Source organism: Drosophila takahashii, chromosome 2R (assembly GCF_030179915.1).
Source record: "Drosophila takahashii strain IR98-3 E-12201 chromosome 2R, DtakHiC1v2, whole genome shotgun sequence".
Lineage (NCBI taxonomy): Eukaryota > Metazoa > Arthropoda > Insecta > Diptera > Drosophilidae > Drosophila > Drosophila takahashii.
This window is the reverse complement of record NC_091679.1, coordinates 26,290,937-26,311,946: the sequence shown is the minus strand read 5'-3', so window position 1 is coordinate 26,311,946 and position 21,010 is coordinate 26,290,937. Positions and strand designations below refer to the sequence as shown.

The window sequence follows — 21,010 nt, the reverse complement described above, 5'->3', positions numbered from 1 at the left end:
TGACATCTGAATTATTTCTTGTAATAGTTTACAAATTTTTAAAAATTGTTTTGGGTTTAAGAGAAAAGAAATCTGCTCTTATTTTTATCAAGACCCTGTCTTAAAATCCGGGGATCTAGTAGACTCTGTGCATACTTTGATCAATTCCCTGTCCTTAGATTCTTCTTAAACTTTTAAGAATCGTTCATTATTTAGAAATTCTCTTTTTCCGTTTTTATTTATTTTTAGAATATTTTTCAAATGGTTACACCGTAACGGCTGTTCATGGTATTTTTTAGTATTTTTCTCTGAGCTCCATAAAACGCTCTAGTGCTTTTTTTGATTACTGCTACACGGTTTTTGTTAGTCACCTTTTCAACCAATATTGCCGCAAACATACGGTTTTCCTGGATAACTTAACAAATCAATTCCTCCACCGCAATTTAATCCGAGGAACGTAAGATGTCGCAAATAATTGAAACTGGCAAATCGGATTTCATTAAGTTAAATGTGTCCAATTCGCACAATGATGCAGTGGCCTTTGAGGTGAAGTTTGCCAAGGATCTAACAGTGGCTCAGCTCAAGGTGGGTCTTTCAATGGATTAGTAGGACATACATCCTAATATTTCCTTTCTCAGAGCAAACTAGAGATATTGACAGGCGGATGTGCGGGCACCATGAAGGTGCAGGTCTTCAAGGGAGACACCTGCTTGGCCACGCTGGACAACAACGACGCCCAGCTGGGTTACTATGCCAACAGTGATGGCCTCCGGCTGCATGTCATCGATAGCTTCGCTACCTTCTCGTTCGACAGTGCGCCCGTCGAGAAATTCGAACTGACCAAGGATCAGTACGAACAGAGAACCGATTCCGTGCGCAATTACCTCAAGCAGAATCGCATGGGCAAGTACAACGAGGAGGAGATGCAGCAGGCGGAGGAGAAGAGGCGTCTCCAGGCGGAGGAGGTCCAAAAGAAGGCGGAGCTGTGTGTTCTGGGCGGCAGATGTGAGGTGAAGTAGTAATCAACTGAATATTACCGGATCAAATGACTCAACTAGCTAGTTTTTCCCTCAGGTCACGGTGCCAGGTAACCCAACCCGACGTGGAACGATCAGATATAATGGTCAGTTGGAAGGAAAGACTGGCCATTTCATTGGCATTGAATATGATGAACCGCTGGGCAAAAATAATGGAAGGTAAAGCCACTTAAAACCAAGAAATCGCAGCTTTCTAAACCGATCCAATATATTTTCCCATTGCAGCGTTGGTGGCAAGGCCTACTTTAGCTGTGCCCCAAATTACGGCGGCTTCGTATCACCATTATCCGTCACGGTTGGTGACTTTCCGCCAGAAGACTTTAACATGGATGACGAACTCTGAGAATATCGGCGGACCCACCCACTGTTCGCAACATCTCGCATCGCACATGCCACTTTAACCGGAAGACTTACAAAGCACTTAACTTATTTGTACGCAGGAAACTACAACACTAATTATAGTTATGCCATTTTGTATTTATTAATTAAAACATCTATGTATGTATGTATATCAGATATTCTTACAACATGATTATTCGTAAATTCTATAATCGGCTTTATCATAATTCTGATTTAATGGTGTTCTCATTCATTTCGCTTTGTTTTACATTAACTCAACCGTTTGTAAATCAAAATAAATACCAGAAATGAGTATACAACTAGCATATTGTGCAATGTGGATCTGGGTGCGTTACTTTAAATTACTGACCGCAGATTGCTGACAACAGAAAACATAGAAGAGGTGAAGTTTTAGCAATGCTTACACAGATATATGTCTCGTTTTCGGGAAGGGAGTCCGGCTTTCTACTAAAGGATATCTCTCGGCGTATATGTAATAAGCTGCTTGCTTTATATATTTATGCATGTATTATATACTTATGTGTGGTTATGCGCGTTCTTGCCTAGTCCTAGTAATTATTAATAAGTTTCAATTAGCTGTCATTTAACAACAAATATATAAAACGATGCATGCTTCTCTCGAAAGTTAAGAATTACAGAAATGCGTCACAATCATGATGAAGACAACTTGATGTGCAACTATGTATATGTTTTGGTATATATAGACTGTTTTTTGAGCCTCCACAACTTAGATAAATGGTCGTCTTTTTTTCTACATCTCACTTGAGATCGCTCCTCCTTCAAATCCCATTTACTTTCCTTTCCGTAACACACTAAGATCTGCTTCAGAAACATTCAATTCGGTGTGTAGAAGCCCCTGGCTCGTCTTTTCCTCAGGGGTAAATGAACTTAGTGGAAACTAGGTAACAATGGCCATAATTGCTTCTCAGTGTTACATGTTTCAGAGTGGTGTTGTTAGTAAATTTGTAGCCTTAACAGTAGTGTACATACATTTCTTGTCTGTGAGTTCTATGAACTGTTCAAATTGAAGGAAATTAACAAAAATGTCAGGTATAAGTACCAACTACATATTCGAGCACGGGTCTAATAATTACAATAGATGGGTATTGGGGTATGGAGTTGGGCACATTTTAAGATAAATAGTAGAATACAAACTTCGGCTATCGGACTTGTGATTCGATCATTGATTTATTACGTAATAATCACACCTCAACACTAGCTTTATGTGCTGCCCCGTGGGACATACTCGAAAATATGATTTAAAAAACGAAACAACCCGAGTCGAATATCTATGAATTTGTGTTCTTTGATCGTTTGTTTGCCAAGCAAAATTGTTTACTGGATATCGACACATAAATGCAGTTTATAGAGCGTTGATTGGTTTCTTGTTAATATTTATTGTTACTGTATTATTGAGTGGTGTTTCTGTTACCCTTATATTCACTTGTGCTTCATCTCGCGCGGAGCTCGATGACCAATATTGCTGGCCCATTAACTAGGTTCCTATTAATTAACGTATGTAAATATGTGCGTATTTATGCGGGTGCTAATGCATGTCAGTGTGTGGATAGATAGAGGAGTTTGTCTGCTTGATTGTAATGTGTAGAGTTATATATTCAATTAGTTCGATCTACGGAGAGATGCTAACATTATATTTTTCTTGAGATTCCAGCAGGGATTCGCCGCATTGCCTTCATATTCACTCATTCAATAGATACAAACTGCCCCACAATTAACGTAATTAAACGTATACCCATGCTACGTCCATGTTCCATTGCATTAGAGGGTTGTGGTGCGTAGCATGGCTACTTTGCCCTCCGGCTTGCTGCTTGGATTCTCCTTGTCCGTGGCCGCCACCTCCTCCCGCTCCTTATCCTTCTTTCCAATCGCACCCTTTTTGTCCGCATCACTGTGCCTGCCGGCAGTCAACTTGCGCACAATCAGGCTTCCTGTGTGCTTGATGTTTCTCTTCAATCGATTGCCCCCACCACCGCCGCCGCCGCCGCCATCGCCTTTGCCCTTTTGTCCAGTGCCATCGGCAGGGCCCTTGGCTTCACTAGTTTTACCCTCAACGCCTTCAGCATCTTCCTCCATAATCGGATTGATTGGGCTAAAGTCAGCGAAGAGAGGCACATCAACAGAATGTCCTGGTTGTGTGTCAATCACCGGAAGATCTGGCACATCCTCGCTGGACTGCAAGTTCTCCTTGGAACTGAAGGGAGAGTACATTTGGAACGCCGATAGCAACGAGTTGGATTTCTTATGATCCTCGCTTCCACCGGTGGACAGCCGGCTCTTCTTGCGTCGCTGGGAGCCCTGTTGGCTGGTCAACGAGCGACACAGAAGTGAGAGCTCCGACAGGCGGGAGGTGCTGTCGTTGCTGGCCCTCCGACAGTTGGCGGTGGCTATGGTGTCGGTTGGATCAGGGGGCCGCGAGGCGGCGGCGGCCGCATTCCCCTCGTTGTTCGTTTGGTTAAGTCACAGCCGGAGGTCAAAAGCAATGCGAGACGCAATGTTCTTGAAGCCAATGCTGGTGCCTGCAGAAAAATTACCAAATTACTAGAGCTGTCTTTTACAATTGAAAGAAAACCTACCAGAAATTCGCTTAAAGCGCACTCCATTAAGGGAGAGGCGTGGCAGCTTGCACACCTCAATTTCCCATTGCACCAGGGAGTCGGTATTAGGATCTCCATGCACGCACCAAAGGACGAATCTAATGTCGATAAAACATATTTTTTAATAAGTAACTATACATTTACAAAACTGTTCATTACTCACCGCTCGCGCTGCTCGTAGTCGCAGTTGTTCTGGTCAAGCACTTCCCTGATCTTTTGCATTATCTGATCGGGCATAAGTGGCGATGTGGTTTTCATTGACCATGTGAACCGTAAAACCCTTGGTTTCGCCGCCTCGTCTGTGGTTGTGGGACTGAAATAAGGTATAACCAATTTATAATATCGACAGTTTCGCGGTCCACAGCCGTTTAAGTTACATTAACAGGTACGTTATACACTCTTTGAATTGTAGATATGTGTTCTGATCTTTCATTGTAAAAATCTTGAAATTAGTTTAGTTTAGCTGCAAGCCTTTTAATAATAAATCAAGGTAAACGTTACAAGTATATGGAATTTCTTTTTCCTTGTTTTAAAGATTGAGGCAAGGATATGTCATAGTTCTTATAAATTCGAATCTTACTCCCAAAGTTAAATAACTAAACTCCCGAGATTCCCAGCAGAATTAACCACACCAAGTGTATCGTGGCCAGCAAATGCAAGTGTAAATGGATAATGAAATAAAATAGAAATGCATGTGGGGATATTCTTTTGCTCACAAATGTTTCACATCATTTATTATGGATTTATTAAATTATCAATTGTTTTAATTATGCGTTATTTCTTTGAAACTTAATATGTATAGATAACTACTGATCGAACCACTGAAGGCGCTCGATGATAACACGATCTATAGATAATCAGCTGTACAAATAAAATGGTCACATGCACTAGTGGTAATACATTGTTATTCCTTGAATTTAAGTTTATTATTTTTTTATGTATCGCTTTGTTTTGTTTTTTTTTTTTAGTGACTACGTGGTATGCTTAAATACTAGATACGCTGCACATCTGGCTTCTGGGTGATTATGAATTGCAAGATCGTTAGTTGGCTGGCTGGCTGTTTGGTTGGTTGGTTGATATCTGATTGTATGATCCACGGATACAATTTAATTCAAGCTCATATCGAAATACAAATACAGATCCATACATACATACACATACATATAAATACAAAGATCGCTAAATAAAATTCAAGATCATCGTTACAAAATTAGCAACTTCTTTTGGTGTTCATTGTGGTCATTATAAGATAATGATGTAGGCGAAAACACCACGCACTCTAGTTCGGTTTAGATCGGTTTAGTTGAGTTAGGCTTAAGTTAATTTACTTTTTGCGGTTTTATCTCACGTTCACTTCCTCAGTGATATTATATATTTTATTAACTATAATTGCGATACGCATTTAACATAAATATATATGTAGTTTAGGTAGTACTCGTAGGTGTAATATTTAGTAGTTAATATAATCCATAATCGTGACAGTGACAGCAATTGTAGTCAGGATTCTCTCTGATTATTGCATTAATCGCAACTTGCGTTTCTTATTTGATTTTTGTTTGTTTCGGTTTCGTTTCGTTTTGCATAATTTTGTATTTACTTTTATTGCCTTTTGCTGGTCGCTCCTCGCATCGTTTTACAAACAATGAAAACAAAGGGTTTCGTTATTTTTGTTTGTGGTTGCTTTACTTTTAAATATATGTATATGTATCTTTAATTTATATAAATTTATATGTATAATTAGTTAATAATTGTAATAAAACATAGGCGTATTTGTGAAATTTCAATTAACGCAACGGAACTCAACGTTGTCGGTGTTCATTTGAAGGGGTTCGAGTCGGAATCGAAACCGGAATCGGAATTGAAATCGAAAGCGATATCGGATCGGCAACGGCAACGGGAACAGTATCGTATCCCGATCCGATCCGAGCGATCCGATTGGATTCGACCATATCTGTGTCTGTCTGTTCATATCTGAACCTCTCCGTCACGCGCGTTTACTCTAGGGGAATCGTTTGTTTCAGTTTCAGTTTTAGAACTATTAACAAGAAGTAGTTAATGCTTGTTTTGTTAATTACTGGTTTGGCCTAAAATTAAAGAAAAAATTTTAAACAAATTATTCACGGCTGGAAAAAATATTAATAATGGGTAAAACAAATACCAGAAATGAAACCAAAGAAGACAGATAAGAATAAAACGGAATAATGGTAAGTTGTTTCATTTTTCATGTTTCTTCATAGAAAAAGAAAAGTAAACGCAATTGTTCTTCAACTGATAGGTACATTGTACATGGTACGTTTCACATTTTGTTTTTTTTTTGTTCAAAGAGCATTATCGTATATAATTGAATCATGTATTTAATAAATGAAAGAAATAGACAATAACAAAAGAGCCTTCCTAGCGTGAGGTGATATAATGGAAGTACATAGTTGTACAAAGCAAACGTGGATATACAGGATTAGAAAAACTACGTAATATTTATATATGTTTTTGTAAGAAATCAGTCGGGAATAAAACAAACTAAAGGTGTGACGGAGATTTTGAGAGCGTAGAGAGGAAGCGACAGACGTTGGCCCTTGGTTGCCGGCCAATCAGATAATCAGATTATGGATTCAGTTCCGTATAACATGTATTTTGCACGTAGTCACATATGCTTGTATGTATAGTTTGTATTTGTTTTGCACCTGAATCGGAGGCGTATTTGAAATTTGAATATTGCAATAATCGATGTGGTGGTTAGAGGTTCCGTATTATTTCGTTTATAGTAATTGATCGATCGATAGTCAGGCATGATAGCTCGAGACATTGATGACACTGACACTTTAAAATATAGTATATGGTATATCCCGACCGAGAATAGGCAATCATTCACTGTCACTAAGGCTGAGCCACATTCAGAATATATTACACAATGTACATTTGTAAGTAGTATGGTACGTATGTATGCTAACTAAATATGGATAGGAATACAAATGTTTTAGCAATGCTTGCGAGCGTCTAAACTAAGCGACCGAACCGGCATGTGCACCCCACTGCCCGGCATCCTCACCGATCCACCGAACCCAACGGAACCGACCACAATTTAGGGGTTTTGTGAGTGCACCGATGGACCGATGGGGTGCAAATGCCAGTTCGAGTTCGTTCTCAAGCAAAAGTCCTGGGTGTACGTTATCTGTGTGTTAGGTGTTCGTGGTATATACATGGAGAGTAAATACTCTCCTTCTGAACGTCTTTCAGTTCAATAAATGGAAAAATTAACAAAAACAGAAAAACAGAAAAGAAATTCCATATACAAAACATGTGCATATCATTAGTGAAGGATATTCAACCAATTCATAATTATGAACTAGCTGTCTTGCAATAAATCAAAAAGATAACCAATAATAAACTAACGCCCATAACACTTATTATCCATCATGCAAACGAATGCAAGTGCTGGCTGTCTTTTTAATTATCTGCGTTTTTTAAATGGGGTTATTTGTGACATTATCCTAAACGGTCAAAAAACTTGCGCACTTGCATAGCAGTTATGTCGGTTAATGGCGGAGCTTTTGGGGGTTGCTGTCTAGGAAATTAAATCAATCTCTCTTCCTCTCTCTCTGTTGCTCGATTAAGTTATTAATTTTTATCAGAGTGCAGTTTAGTTATTTAAACAAACGTGATACTGGTGAGAGGTTAATGGGCCAATAATAAGTTTTTGCAAGAATATCAAGACATTGACAGTTTAAAACAACAGAAAATCGCACACAATACTATAGTGCATATTTGTTAACCTGCTTAAATCGATTCAACTGCAGTGCGTTTCAGTACATGAAAATAAAACCTACAAGTGCTTTGTTTGTAATTTTTAAATTACAGAAAATATTTGACTTTATGAAATATTAAAGTCCTTTAATAGGATGATCCTATATCATTTTTCCCAACTAAAACCGCTACCTTTCCTTCTGTTCGGGTGTCTTATCTCCAAATCTTTTACGCCTGTCCTTCCTCAGAACTAAGCTCAAAAAGTACTGTCTTGAATTTGAAAATTCTGCATATCCAACGGGTGTTTTAAACAAGATTTTTTTAGGTATGTGCATCGATGGGCATATGGCATTGCAATGCGTTTTGTAGCGATAACTTTGGGCTGCTTTCAGTGACTATTTACGGACTCTGCAGACAACTGTTTGCAGGATGGACTCGGTACAAAACATAAACATGAGCATACACACATGGAAGTATGTGCGGCAGATATGCAATTAAATAAAACAAAAAATATGAAACATAAAATGATAAACGAGAAAAATCAAACAAACGATAAATAAATTAAATTAAATGAAAATAATCAACACAAAATGATGTAAGAAAAAGAATAACAAACGAAAAATAAATGTATCGAATTGCAGTTTGCATTTGCTTTTCTTGTAATATTCCATTAACTGAAGAAATGAATTTGGCACTTGTGATATTGGAGGCACTTACCGTTTGCTAAAACGTGAGGAGAGTTTGGAGAAGAAGCTCATGCGACCTGGATGGGAGGAGTCGCCCGAGGCACCGCTGGTGCCCGAGTATTCCAGCGCTGTGTTGTTTCGTGCTCTGGTTTGACCTAGGGATTGCAATGATTTCAAAGTTAGAATCGAATCAAATCGTTTACGTACGCGGTGGTGTGTACACAAAAACATTCTAATAACTAACTGATTCCTTTTTCTTGTAGAACTAAGGTACATACAATCTAAAATACTTCAGAGTACGTACATACAGCTCCATTGTTGGGCTCAAAGTGCAACGTGAAATATACTACTTAAATATGTCCGCTATTTGAGAAACTAAATATTTGACAACTATTTGACATTTTATAACAATTCAAGATGTCACAGATATCTTTAATAATGATAACTTAATATATAATAATTTCATTTATTAAAGCTTCTGTTCCAATTAAACACTGTCGTTAAGGCAATGTGTTATTTACATATACAAAACTTTCCTTTCATTCTCATATTTATATTTAAGTGTATTAAAACATCTATAATTTTAATATCTAAGTAACGAGAATGTTTGCAAAATATTTGTATTCGCAAAAATACAGAACTGAACTGATAATCTAAAAATTCTTCACATACTATATAATTAATATGATAACAACTACTATAATCACATTGCACTTTGTCCCATAGGCAAACATTTTGTGTTAACGGTATATTTAGTATTATCGCGATAGCTGAATGTAGACAGACAAATGTCCATTTTCTTCCATTGAATAATTTAGGTCGCTATGAATAGTTTTCCATCCGTATTTCCAAACACACATAGATATTTACAGGTGGGTGGAGTGGCAGGCAAGGTTTTGGCAACTGGGATTGATTCGATGTATAAAAGGCAAACGTACTAGTAATACGAATCCACTTAGACAAACGTGCAGAGGGGTGCAGAAATAGATCGCGGAAACCAAAGCGATGCGATGTATAAAAACATAAAATAACATTCAGTTAAATGGATCGTTCGAGTTGATCATATAGTAACTAATCGGTTGACTAGTTAAAATAATAAAAGAGGCGAGATTGGAATGCAATATTTATGGAAAAGAGGTGCAGTGCGGGAGACAATTGGATTGCTCTATCGGATGCAGCATGAAAACAGTTTCAGTTTCGAAAATAATATAAATAAACAACTCTCGATTAACGCGTTAACATCTATGAATGAGATTAGCCTAGGTTGGGCTTATTTTGTTTTTTTTTTTTGTTTTAGTAGAAGGAGGTGTGGATAAAATTAAATTATTATTATTAAAACTAATAAAAATAAGTGAACAGAAAACTCACCAGAGTGAAAGGTTGAACGTGATGGAACATTCCTTGGAAAGTGTCTGCTTGATTTAACAGCCGATGCCATTCTAAGTCGATCGAACAGACTATATATGTACAAGTACGATACATATACACACATAGGTATGAATGGAAATCAAATCAGTTTCGAATCAGTTGGTCGGAGAGAGTACATTCAAATCCAATGAATCGCATTTCGGGAAACGAATATGATTTTATCAGTATAAGATTGTTGTTTTTTGTTTGTTTTTCCATTAAATATTTGTTGATTGTTTTTGTTTGGTAATGTGTTATCGTTTGTACAGAACCGTTCGAGTATTCGTCACATGGTATGATCGTTTCGTGTGTGAGAGATAATGTTTTGATGAATGGAATGAGTTATGGGCGTTGGGTCATCATTATAAAATCAAATCGAAACAAATCGAATAGAATCGATTGGTTTTTTGGGGTTCAAAGCGTTACCCATGTTGCGTCATTGGCCAATTGGTGATTTTTGGATTTCGGGTTCGTATTTCATAATTGTTTTCGAGATCGGTTAGGGTTGGTTTTCGTTTTTTGGGTTTTATGTAGGATGGCGGCAGGCGGGTGTAGATGGTCAGAGCAGCGCGAATCAAGCAGTTCGTTTGATTGATGTGACAAATTGATGACGTTAACCAAGGGTTTATGGTTTTGTATATTGTTTTATCGATCACGTCGCAGACATAAACAAAATGAAAAGAAAAAAATAAAAATAGATCATGTAAATTTTCTTAAAAAGACAAGCACTTAAAAATACGTTTCTTATAAATAAATTTGGTTAAGACAAACTTCAACTGTTTCGTTGGTTTTATGGGCATGAACATATGCAAGAATGTAGAGTATATTGGAAAGCTCGGCAAACAAGAAGGTTGGATCCTCCCAACTACATGAAAGCGTTATTTGATGGGACGGACATGCGTTCGACTGGGTGTCGAAAATCCATTTTTGAAAAATTCATGTACTTTAAATGTAGCAAAATATTAAATGGATCGTCTATGGCATTACGTCCTAATACGATACGCGATAATCGCAGAGAAGAATAGGATTTATTTGTGGAAGAAATACGCATGTAGTAATTAAACGGTTAGAGACACAAAAGTCGTACATTGGAGAGCATATGGGCATTTCCAAAATGTCGCTCGGGACATTTGCACACCTTTAAAGTTGAAAAAAAATTGTAAAACAATGGATTTTAATTTTAATTATGGGCTTTTCTTTTCACTCTTCCCAAGCTCTATTTTTGGTAAAAATCTTGATTTTGTACCACTTTTAGTTTTTAAGATATCGGTAAAAAACTGCCGTATTCGCTCGGGACAAAAATAGAAGTGGATTTCGGGGAAGTTCATACAACACCAGAAATTAGCAAATTCTGATGGAATATTTGAATGCGATTTTTTTTAGAATGTTGTTCAAACATGTCGCTTTGAAATGCTTTTAGTTTTACTCAAAAATTCTTTGCCGTTTTTTTTTTATGCAGTTTCAACCACATTCGCTCGGGACATGTCGCTCGGGACATTTTTTCCGACTGTTTTGTAAAGCGGATTTCTTTACCTATATCTCTCAATTGCTGGATGTTTTGCTTTTAACTTAATAGTTTAGCATGTGAATAAAGCATTCAGTACAGAAAAATGTCACATATTAGCATTCCTATAGGATAAATTTACAACAGAAGACAGGTCCAAAAAATAACAAAAAAATAGCCAAAAACGGATTTTTGCGTATATTGGTGGGGTTTGTCATAAAAAAATTCAAACTATACTCCAAATTTGTAGTTAAGCTCAGTATCCAACTAATTAGAAACTAATATCGGGGCAAAATCATGTGGAAATATGTTTTATTCAAGTTTCAAGGTTTTTGGCTTGGTGGACTTTTTTTTGGAAGTGCCCATATAGTAATTATGTTCAGGTACAATAGTTACAACAGCAGCACAATAACAAACTATATCAAACTGAGTTTTAAATATTGGTAGGCAGTAACATTAACAATAAACGAAAACGCACAATAATGGAAAATTTTAATTATACTGGCGATGGTAGTAGAGTCAATAGAGTTTTACTGACAGAGACAGACATGCATGAGGAAACAAACAAAATAATGAGTTCTTATTTAAGAAACTTGGATTACGATCGCTAAGACTCGCGCGACAGTTTGGATTTTTCCAATGCGAATACGAAATAAAAAACTATTCACTTGATAAGGTTGTAAGACCGGTATTTGATTTAAATTTACTGGAACACCAAGCTGGCAATAATATGTATTGGCATCGCCGCCAATTGAATTTCGTTTAAATGAATCACAAAAGTAGACCAACAAAATATGAAAAATAAAACCAAACCATACGCTAGTTGTACATACTTAAGCACAATATATATGGAAAGGGTCGTGTTCGCATTCGTTACTTTTTACCCAATAATTACGTGAACGATACAAATGAGCAATACAGCAAATCGATGAAAATATAATAATCGTATAATCTTTCATTTAAGCTAACAATGATTGCAAGTAAATTGCAATTATTGCTTGTTTGACACGCTCACGACCCTTGGTTGAATGAGGCACAATAAATATCTCTTAACGTAAGATTGCATTTTCACTCACCAAATTTGTTCGATTGGTTTGGTTCGATTCGAATCCAAATTGAATTCATTTCAAACCATTTTCATTTGATTTTTGCATTTTCATTTTCAAATCGGATTGGTTTGGTTGTCGATTCGGTTAGCAATAATTGTTGAATTGTTGGATTATTGTTGGTTTTTTTCGGGTTTTCAATTTGCATTACGAGGACGATCGAAAAGGTAGTAATAGTAGAGTAGTACAATAATTGAGCGATCGTCGAAAGGAGGACGAAGGAGGTTGTTGCAGATTCAGATTCAGATTCGTAGGTGGTGGTGGTGTTATTTGTAGTTGCGGATATAGAACGCCACAAAGAATGGATGTACATATGTGGTAGTGTAGTAGTTATCAAAATTAGACATTTGGTTTTTAAACAGACAATGTTCAAAATTGTATAAAACATGAAAAGATAAGAAATTTACATTATTTAATTGATCAAATTGGTTAGGTCGTTAAAATTACACTGGATAAATAGATAAATACAAAACGAATAGAACGAAACTAGGAAAGGCCAACACTATAAACTAATAGAAGTGTGAACGGTAAACAAATTAAACATAACACCTAGTAAGTTCTTATAAATACAGATATAATAATAAATGTTAAATCTCTAGCCTAACGACCAATTCTGTGCTCCATCCGAGTTCAGACTTAGGAATATTAAAATATATTTAACCTAATCTTCTTAGGGAATTCTAAAGCTGCGACACAACCATTAAAGTGGGACGAAATAACCCGCAGCCAAGTTTTTACCAATCACGCACAGCACAAATACCTCTAGGGAACAGACAATATTTGGTATCTTTTCAATTGCTAAATATTTTGTATAATTTGGCACTATAAATTTGTATTTAGTTTGATTCAGGGTTCGTCTATAACATCTAGTCTATAAGTCTTTAAAAGGAAAACTACAAATAGGGAATTTTTATACAATCACAATTAAATATTTTTGTAACTCCAATTTAAAGTCCAGAATGAATAACTGTCATATATGTATGCTTTTCGCTGGCGTATCTACACAGTTTGTGACTAATATTGTTTCGATGATTCATGGAGATGATTCGGTGAAATGATTGCCATAATGCACAATAATTCTCCCAAAACAAAAAAATGCCAGCCAATTTTAAAATAATAAGGAAGAACCGAAAGCAGTTGAATTTCAAATAATCCGTTAATCAAACTAACAGAATTTTGTTTGTTTGGTTGTTGCGTTTTTGGTTAATTACTCAAGTGTATACCTCGTTCCGAGCGGGTCATTCGAGACCGAGACGCATCCGTCTGCAGAGGGGCGAGGGCTCGAGACAGACGCGCTTTTGGTATGACCTTTTCCAGCGGGAGCTCCCGATCCACTGCTGGTAATGTGCATGTTTTAGGTTTAGGCCGAAAAGTGGTAGAATCGTAAATATGACTTTGTTTTGTTTGTTAAAGTTTTTCGGTTTTTTTTTTTTAAGATAACCAAATAAAGTGAGTAAACTAAAAAATAAGTAATTTTTGAGTGTGCCAACGGCACGGCAACATAAGAGAACTGAACTGTGCGTGACTATATACAATTAAATGTCGTTCGCATTCACGTGGAATCTTCAAACGATCTCCTCTACATCTCTGTAATGATGGGAGTGTAAGCTGCTGCGTAACTAAATGCTTTCTAACCTCCGGATCCGATTCGATCGGATCGCTTTGCGTGCGAACCAAAGGCAAATAAAATATAATTGTGGCAGACTCCACATCTATCGACTGACTCATCAACTAAATAAGCCTGCCAAACGGGGAATGTGATGGAAACAATAACCGGGTATTTCGTACAGTAGTTTAAGATTCAAACTAGACCTATCGTCGATAAACGATACGCTAACAGAACTAGCACAACTCTCACGTACTTTGTCTCTGCAGGAATAACATTGGTTTTCTCCGTCGACGAAGTCTTCTCATACAGCGTGGTGGAGCGGCGTGGAATGATGCCACTTGTGCCGCTGACCGTGCGATTGCCGTTCGTCGGGTCGTACTTCGTTGCCGTTCGCGGCTTGGCGGGACTGTTCAGTGCTATAAAATCAATTATAGTTAAAGCTTAGTAAAAGTCAAGCCAAGTCATCTAGTTAGCTCTTACTGGTGTCTGCCGTGGTGAGCATCTTTTGGGTGGCCGAAGCGGGTCTCTGGTTTTGAGCGGCCAGTCGCGCTGTATTCTCCTTAATTGTAGCCGAGTCGATCGTGTTCTGACGTTTAAAGTTGCTGCCACTATCGAGGAAAGTTATTAGCTTCAACTAAACATCTGAAATATCGATGAGATACTTACACTGATGCTCGATCCGCCGCTGATCCTGCAGCATTGTAATTATTGCTTGGATTTACCGCCCCCACGGCTCCCGTGGCCGCCGCCACTGTTGCTGCCGCATTTGTCGGTCCAACACCTGTAATTACATGAAATCATTTTGTTAAAAAAAAGTACGCTTTCATATTGACTAAAACTTTTGCTTCAGTAAAAACAATTTTGGGCGGAAAAAGTTATAGAGTTCCCTACATTAATTATTTGACTTCTAATGTTTATCATTTAAGTTTAAGTCACACGAACACAGACCTAAACTTTGCTAAGAAATACAATTTACTTTACTTTACATTTTTGTTAATAATAATATTTGTATCAGTAATAATATAACATCAGTAAGTTTACGCGTTCAACATCTGGCAATCAATAGACTTATACCTTTATATCAATACATCACAACATTTTTGATTAACTGGCATTCAAGTAGTATTAGTATTTTTAAAGAAGTTTTTAAAAGTTAGACTACTACTTTTCCAATTCTCTCTATTAAGTTAACTCTACACATTCGAAATAAAGCCAGTTTAGTTATCTAAATCCTGAATGTCCGACCAAGAAAGTTGTTACAGTTAGTAAATGATAAGAAAACCGTTAGCCCCAAAGCGGGACTTACGCAAAGTTTCCGCACCAGACGAGGCTCGGCGACTTGGCTTCGTGCTGGACGCCGATATGCTCCTGTGGACGCCTCTGTGCGTGGGACTCTGCACATTCGCACTGCCAGCATTGGCGCCCGCATCGTTGCCCGAGATGTTGCGCAGTGAGAGCGAGGAGCCAGATCGCGATCCGTCACTTTCCGGCTGCGTGGGAAAAAGACTCATTTTAGTACTTGTTCCGGGCCGGATAGAAAGGCAATCCGAAGTGAAACAACTTACGTCTGTGCTCTTGCGTCCCAGCAGCAAATACGTAGCGAAAACATCATCGTAGCGCACCTGGGAGAGCGAAGCCTCGATCTCCGACCGATTGTAGCCCATCGCGACTAGGGCTTCTGAGCATCGCGAGGCGGAAATGACAAACAGGTTGGTTGTAAGTGGGTGTTGTTTATGGGACATTCAATGGACATTTTAATACGATTAGATAGCGCGTGCAAATTCATTACAGTTACATTATATATTTGGCTAGGAGGTCGCCGATACTCGAACTGATATATGTATGGTTCAATTTGGAGTAGCCGGAATTGTGTGTTCTCTTCGCCTTGAACTGAACAATTGGCAGTAAGAACATTGGGTACAAAACTAGGTATTTATGTATGTATTTGGACCATGCAGCTGGCGAAATTAAATTATACAATTATCAGCGCAGTGACAGGACCCAAACCGGGTGCAATCTTAGCTCATGGAAAACGTCGACTTGAATTGAAAGAAGTATGCCTCTTGGAGAACCCCATTTATTTCTCTTATTTACGTGCACACGCCGACAGCTATTTACACTGGCAACAAACCAATAAAAGATAACAAGAATATAAAAATAAAATTCAATTTGTCCCTCGGCTGGCTGTTCAAGACTTTTTAAGTTTTGGGGTTATCCGTTCTCTTGAGCCGGTTTGATACCTGAAGTCTCTTCCTTGACGGTCTGTTTGTATGTTGGTTTTGGCGGACAGAAAGTGAGAAAGAAAACATAGAGTTGGGGGTTAATGCGAAACTCTGGGCGTCGAACGTTAACGTTTCCACTACACAGATTGCATACATTTTTGGGTGGACCCTTCCGCCCGTCGATCAGAAAGTTCACCATCAACATCAAGTTGTACGCACTACGCCGAATCGAGAGCGAATTCTTGACACCGGTTTGTGACCCCGCAGCTATGTGAGAATTTACAAACGAAACACCATGAAGGCATATGAATTTAAAATTTAAAATAAAACAACACTGGGAGATCCCAAGAAAGGGGAAGTCCGTAAGCAACATTCAACTACAAAATCAAAACAACAAGTTGATAAAGAAAGAGTTGTTGACAAAGATATTAGTAGTATTACATTGCAAGTACAAAGATAGTTTGGTAACAGAGCAATAAAACAAAATAGGCAATTGGCAGGCAAAACTCCATTCCACACACAATTCGTTAATAATATTAGTAATGAATTTTGTATACAGTACCCGTCTTACCTATCCTCTTGGGATCGGCTAAATCGGCTTTGGGCTCAATATAGGGCTTGAGTTCGTCCTCCTCAAACCCCATGTTCATCCACTTGTCGCCCATGATTGTTTCAAGACTAGCACGCTTTGCGGGATTCAGTACTAAGAATTTGCGGAGCAAGTTTTCGCAGTCAGTCGACATATAGAAGGGAATTCTAAAGGGATGCGTAAGTTAAATAAAATCCATTCGTTTCACATTTATCCTATTGCCCCTCACCTATATTTGCCTCTGAGCACGCGTTCACGCAACTCTCTCAAGGTGGAGCCGTCGAAGGGCAGGGAACCGCTCACTAACGTATACAGGATGACGCCCAGCGACCACACGTCGACCTCCGGTCCGTCGTACTTCTTGCCCTGAAATAGTTCCGGAGCCGCATACGGTGGACTACCGCAGAACGTGTCTAGCTTTGAGCCGGGCGTGAACTCGTTCGAAAAGCCAAAGTCAGCGATTTTGATATTTAGTTCGCTGTCCAGCAAAAGGTTTTCAGCTTTTAAGTCCCTGTTGAAAAGAAAATGTATAAATAATTCAGTGTGAAATAAATCAATAGGCATTTACGACGGGTAACGACGGGTCTGACATTTTATGGTTTGTTTAAATAAATCATCCGAATTCAATTAGCATGTCTTACCTGTGTATTATTCTCTTTTGATGACAGTATTGCACGGCTGAGACGATTTGTCGAAACTTGACACGCGCCTCCTTCTCCTTCATGCGTCCGTGTAGAACGAGATAGTCAAAGACCTCACCGCCGGACGCGTATTCCATAATCAAGTAGAGCGTTTTCTCCGTTTCGATTACTTGGAACAATTTAACTATGTTGGGGTGATCCAGCATCTTCATTATTCTAACCTGTGGGCCGAGTGCGATTAATTTCCAGAGTCATGGTTTATACTTGTATGCCAAAAAACAAACCTCTCTGAAGAGTTTCTGTAGTGACCCAGGATTGAGTTGGGTCTTGTCAATTATCTTGATGGCCACCTCCTTGCCAGTGGGCAGGTGTTTCGCTAGTTTCACCTTGGCGAAGTTACCCTTGCCGATCGTCTTTATGAGTTTGTATTTCCCGATATGCTCCTCCGTAGCACGCCATCGCATAGGAGCACTACTCCGCATCTGCATATTAGGCGAACCCTGTAAAAGGGAAAGGGTTAAGGGATGAGTAAAGTTTTCTCTTTTGGTAGTGTATATCAGGGGATGGGTTTATGTGGTCAAGAATCCTATTTTCCCCAAAAAGGTATCCTAATCGAAGAACTAGTAAGTATCAAAGAGTCTTTCCTCACCCATTAACCTGGTTAATGTGATTTTGAACCACATTTATAAATATGAGTATAAATAAGGGATAATTTGATATGATGATGATATGAAAAATTGAGAATGTAAAATGTTTTCTTGTTTATATCCCCTCATAGTTAAGGTTTACCTGTGCAGCATTGTTGTACACATTGCTGCGGTTGGCCACCACGCTGGAAACGTGGCTAGTGCGATGATGTCCTACAGGCGGCAGAACTGATCCTCCTCCGGAGCCAGCTCCCGATCCATGTGTCGAAGTGGACCTCGGATCAACGCTGGCTCTTGTTGAACTGGTCACCGGCTCGGCTCGGCCGGAATTGTACGGCGGAATGGGAGCCACAATTGGCCGCTCCGATCGCCTTTTCGAACTGGCGGCATTACTTCCTGTTCCCGAGGCCCCGGATGCTCCCGAGGAGGTGGCATGACGATGCGATGACTTCTGGGCCAATAGAGCCTCAAATTGTCGCAAATTCTCTTCACGCCGCTTGGACGCGGAAATGGTGGTGGCCGTTAGCTTAGACGGAGCCACTCCATCCACCACGCTGCTGCTGCTTCCACCTCGACTGGCCGAGGCGGAGGTGGCGGACGAGGTGGAGGAGGAGCTCCTGGCCGCCGGAGTGGGTGCTGTGCCGGCTGGTCGCCAAACCGCCGGCTGCTTCTCGTCCTGCAAGTGCTGCTTCTGCTTCAGAGTTGCCCGCATGGCCAGCACCGTGTCGTTATTCTTCGTATCCGAGGCAGTACGTGCCAGTTTAGCTTTGACAGCATTTGATCCGTTTGAGGCTGCGGCCGAATTCTTAGAATAGGCTCCGATCGAGTTACGACCATCACTCCCACGCTGGAATTCCGATAGCATCAGCTCGTTGCTGGCATCCAGTTCGCCCGCCCTTCTGCCGCCCAAGTACTGAAAGTCGTTCTCCGAGGACATGTCACTAATGCCCGGCCGCAGTAGGTTTTCCGTTTCACCGTAGCGCTTGCTCTGCTTGCGCTTGATCTCCAGTTTCATGACGTCCATCGAGGATTGGGATTGCTGCTGTTGCTGGTTCTGCTGCTGCTTGAAGCTCTCCTCCACGTTGTGGATGTGCTTCTCGATGGAGCCGAGGGCAAAGGACACGCCGGCATCGTCTTCGGTGGACAAGAGGTTGCGTGGCAAGGGCTTCTGGCGTTCCTTGGGCTTTGGATGTGGCTGTAGAGTGGGCAGGGCGGATACCGCTATGCGGGGCAATGGGGTGGCCTGAGCATCACGTCGTCGCAGCTCCACAATGCTGTCGTCCTCGGTGGCTCCTTCGAGATCCTTGCTGGCAAGATGTGTTCGCTGCACTTCCGTTTCCGGTAAGTTGTCGCTGCTGTTGTTGTTGTTATTGTTGTTGCTGCTGCTGCTGCTGCCCTGGTTCTGGCCAGAGGGCGCCACACTGAGCTTGGGCGGTGCAGGTGCCGCCCCCTTGCGGGCGGCATACAAACGCACACTCTTCCTGGTCGCATCGCCGCGATTCAAGTCAGGTGTTGTGGTAGTGGTGGCCTCCATTGCTCCTCCGTTTTGCTTTCGGTTTCGGTTTCTCTGTGTTTTTTTCTCTTTTCTTTTTTGTCGTGGCACTCTACCTTTGAGTGTATTGGTGCACTAGTACTTGTTGCTCGGAGAGATCGCAACTTTTTCTTTTTCTTTCTTTCTTTTTTCTTCAAAACTGGCGCTTGGCGTGTTTATTGTTCTTACACTGTGAGTTTTGGGAAAATTTATTGAGATTGAGTTTGAGCTTGGGATTTCGCTTTGCCACAGAAAATCGGAAGTACAATGCAGCTCACAAATACCGAGGGAACTGCACTGTCTAAGTGTGCGTGTTTACATTGGGCTTTCTAAATTCTCAACGTAGCTTTTGTTTGTTTTTTGTCGCCTAACCAACACACAACAAGTCGCAGTTGTTGCGCATTAAAACCTCGAAAATGAATTAAATACACAGCCAGCAGGCAGCAACTTCCATTTATATATATGGATGTACATATGTACATATGGGCGGACTGGGAGAGTGTATGCGTGATATTTACGACAACAGGCGGACAAGAGCTAATCTGTCTCCCCGGTGACACTGAAATAAACACACGGCAAAGCGCGGGAGCGGGAGAGGGAGGGCCATATACCGAAACACATACACCTAGTCAGCAAAAGAGAGTGCGCGAGAGACAAAACTGGCACCTACACACCTGTGGTGGAGGTGAGCTCCTATCCGTGTGTTTGTTGTCTCTCTCCCTCTGGCTCTCTTCTACTTCTACGGCCACTGCTGTTGCACAAGCTCAGCTGAGATGCTCTCCCGTGTGTGTGTCACGCTTTTCCTGCCCTCCACCTCACACTCCCCCTCCCACGCTCTCTTTTCCGTTTTATGATTCATTTGCCTTTTCGCTATTTTCCTTTGTTGCTTTTAATTACTGTCTAAATAGTTACGATGCGGAGATCTACAAGTATCTGAACAATTCCTCCGTACGAGTCGTAGTTGGCCGTTGTAGGTTTTATTTCATTTTTTCCTCGCTGGTTCACTGAGCAAAGCGAAAAGCTCCAATGCACACACACACACTGACGAACGCGCGCGCACCAATACACCAACGCAAATGAACTACTTTTAGACAATTGAGCCGACTTTTTCACTGCTGAAAAAAACACAGTTAGGCTATATACAATGGCTGTTGAAAGTGTGTGGGTATTTTCTTATTTATTTTTTCCACTTGGGCTATAAAAAAAATCACATTTTGCACAAATCCCGATTATTAAAGGTTCGTTTCGTCGGCCGGAGGAGTTTTTTAGCCGCACACGCTTATCTTATCAAAGAGGCACGCGGCTTTCGCAATTTTTCGCACTCGTTTTTTACGTG

General features: G+C 39.9%; 2 protein-coding genes across 21 annotated transcripts in view; one reads left to right on the top strand and one right to left on the bottom strand.

The window, feature by feature from the left end:
• The first annotated feature begins 344 nt into the window (after positions 1-344).
• On the top strand, positions 345-1,567 carry Tbcb (tubulin-binding cofactor B). Its single transcript, XM_017158378.3, has 4 exons — positions 345-564; positions 618-989; positions 1,054-1,175; positions 1,242-1,567. The coding sequence occupies exons 1-4, from the start codon at positions 442-444 to the stop codon at positions 1,357-1,359; spliced, it is 735 nt and encodes a 244-aa protein (XP_017013867.1). The 5' UTR covers positions 345-441; the 3' UTR covers positions 1,360-1,567.
• The window catches only part of par-1, a 32,162-nt gene continuing 12,624 nt past the window's right edge, over positions 1,473-21,010 (bottom strand). For 2 of the 20 annotated variants that reach the window (XM_070212334.1, XM_044392676.2), the window contains exons 2-16: positions 18,286-19,864; positions 17,781-17,996; positions 17,497-17,717; positions 17,085-17,366; positions 16,829-17,022; positions 15,610-15,722; positions 15,351-15,534; positions 14,711-14,825; positions 14,525-14,652; positions 14,298-14,460; positions 9,787-9,875; positions 8,450-8,573; positions 4,155-4,304; positions 3,971-4,089; positions 1,473-3,913 (exon numbers count right to left, since the gene is read on the bottom strand). In XM_070212334.1, the coding sequence (XP_070068435.1) occupies positions 3,855-3,913; positions 3,971-4,089; positions 4,155-4,304; positions 8,450-8,573; positions 9,787-9,875; positions 14,298-14,460; positions 14,525-14,652; positions 14,711-14,825; positions 15,351-15,534; positions 15,610-15,722; positions 16,829-17,022; positions 17,085-17,366; positions 17,497-17,717; positions 17,781-17,996; positions 18,286-19,677 (3,549 nt within the window). In that variant the 5' untranslated portion in view covers positions 19,678-19,864 and the 3' untranslated portion in view covers positions 1,473-3,854. Of the gene's footprint in view, positions 3,914-3,970; positions 4,090-4,154; positions 4,305-4,692; positions 6,076-8,449; positions 8,574-9,786; positions 9,876-13,435; positions 13,773-14,297; positions 14,461-14,524; positions 14,653-14,710; positions 14,826-15,350; positions 15,535-15,609; positions 15,723-16,240; positions 16,534-16,828; positions 17,023-17,084; positions 17,367-17,496; positions 17,718-17,780; positions 17,997-18,285; positions 19,865-21,010 lie in introns of those variants that run through there. The other 18 variants (XM_070212342.1, XM_070212343.1, XM_044392679.2 and 15 more) reach the window with 17 other exon arrangements.

Excerpts from the sequence above, each read along its gene's own strand:
- Tbcb (XM_017158378.3), top strand. The coding sequence starts at position 442 with ATGTCGCAAATAATTGAAACTGGCAAATCGGATTTCATTAAGTTAAAT. Across the intron at positions 565-617 it reads TAACAGTGGCTCAGCTCAAG|AGCAAACTAGAGATATTGAC; the intron begins GTGGGTCTTTCA and ends TTCCTTTCTCAG. Across the intron at positions 1,176-1,241 it reads CTGGGCAAAAATAATGGAAG|CGTTGGTGGCAAGGCCTACT; the intron begins GTAAAGCCACTT and ends TTCCCATTGCAG.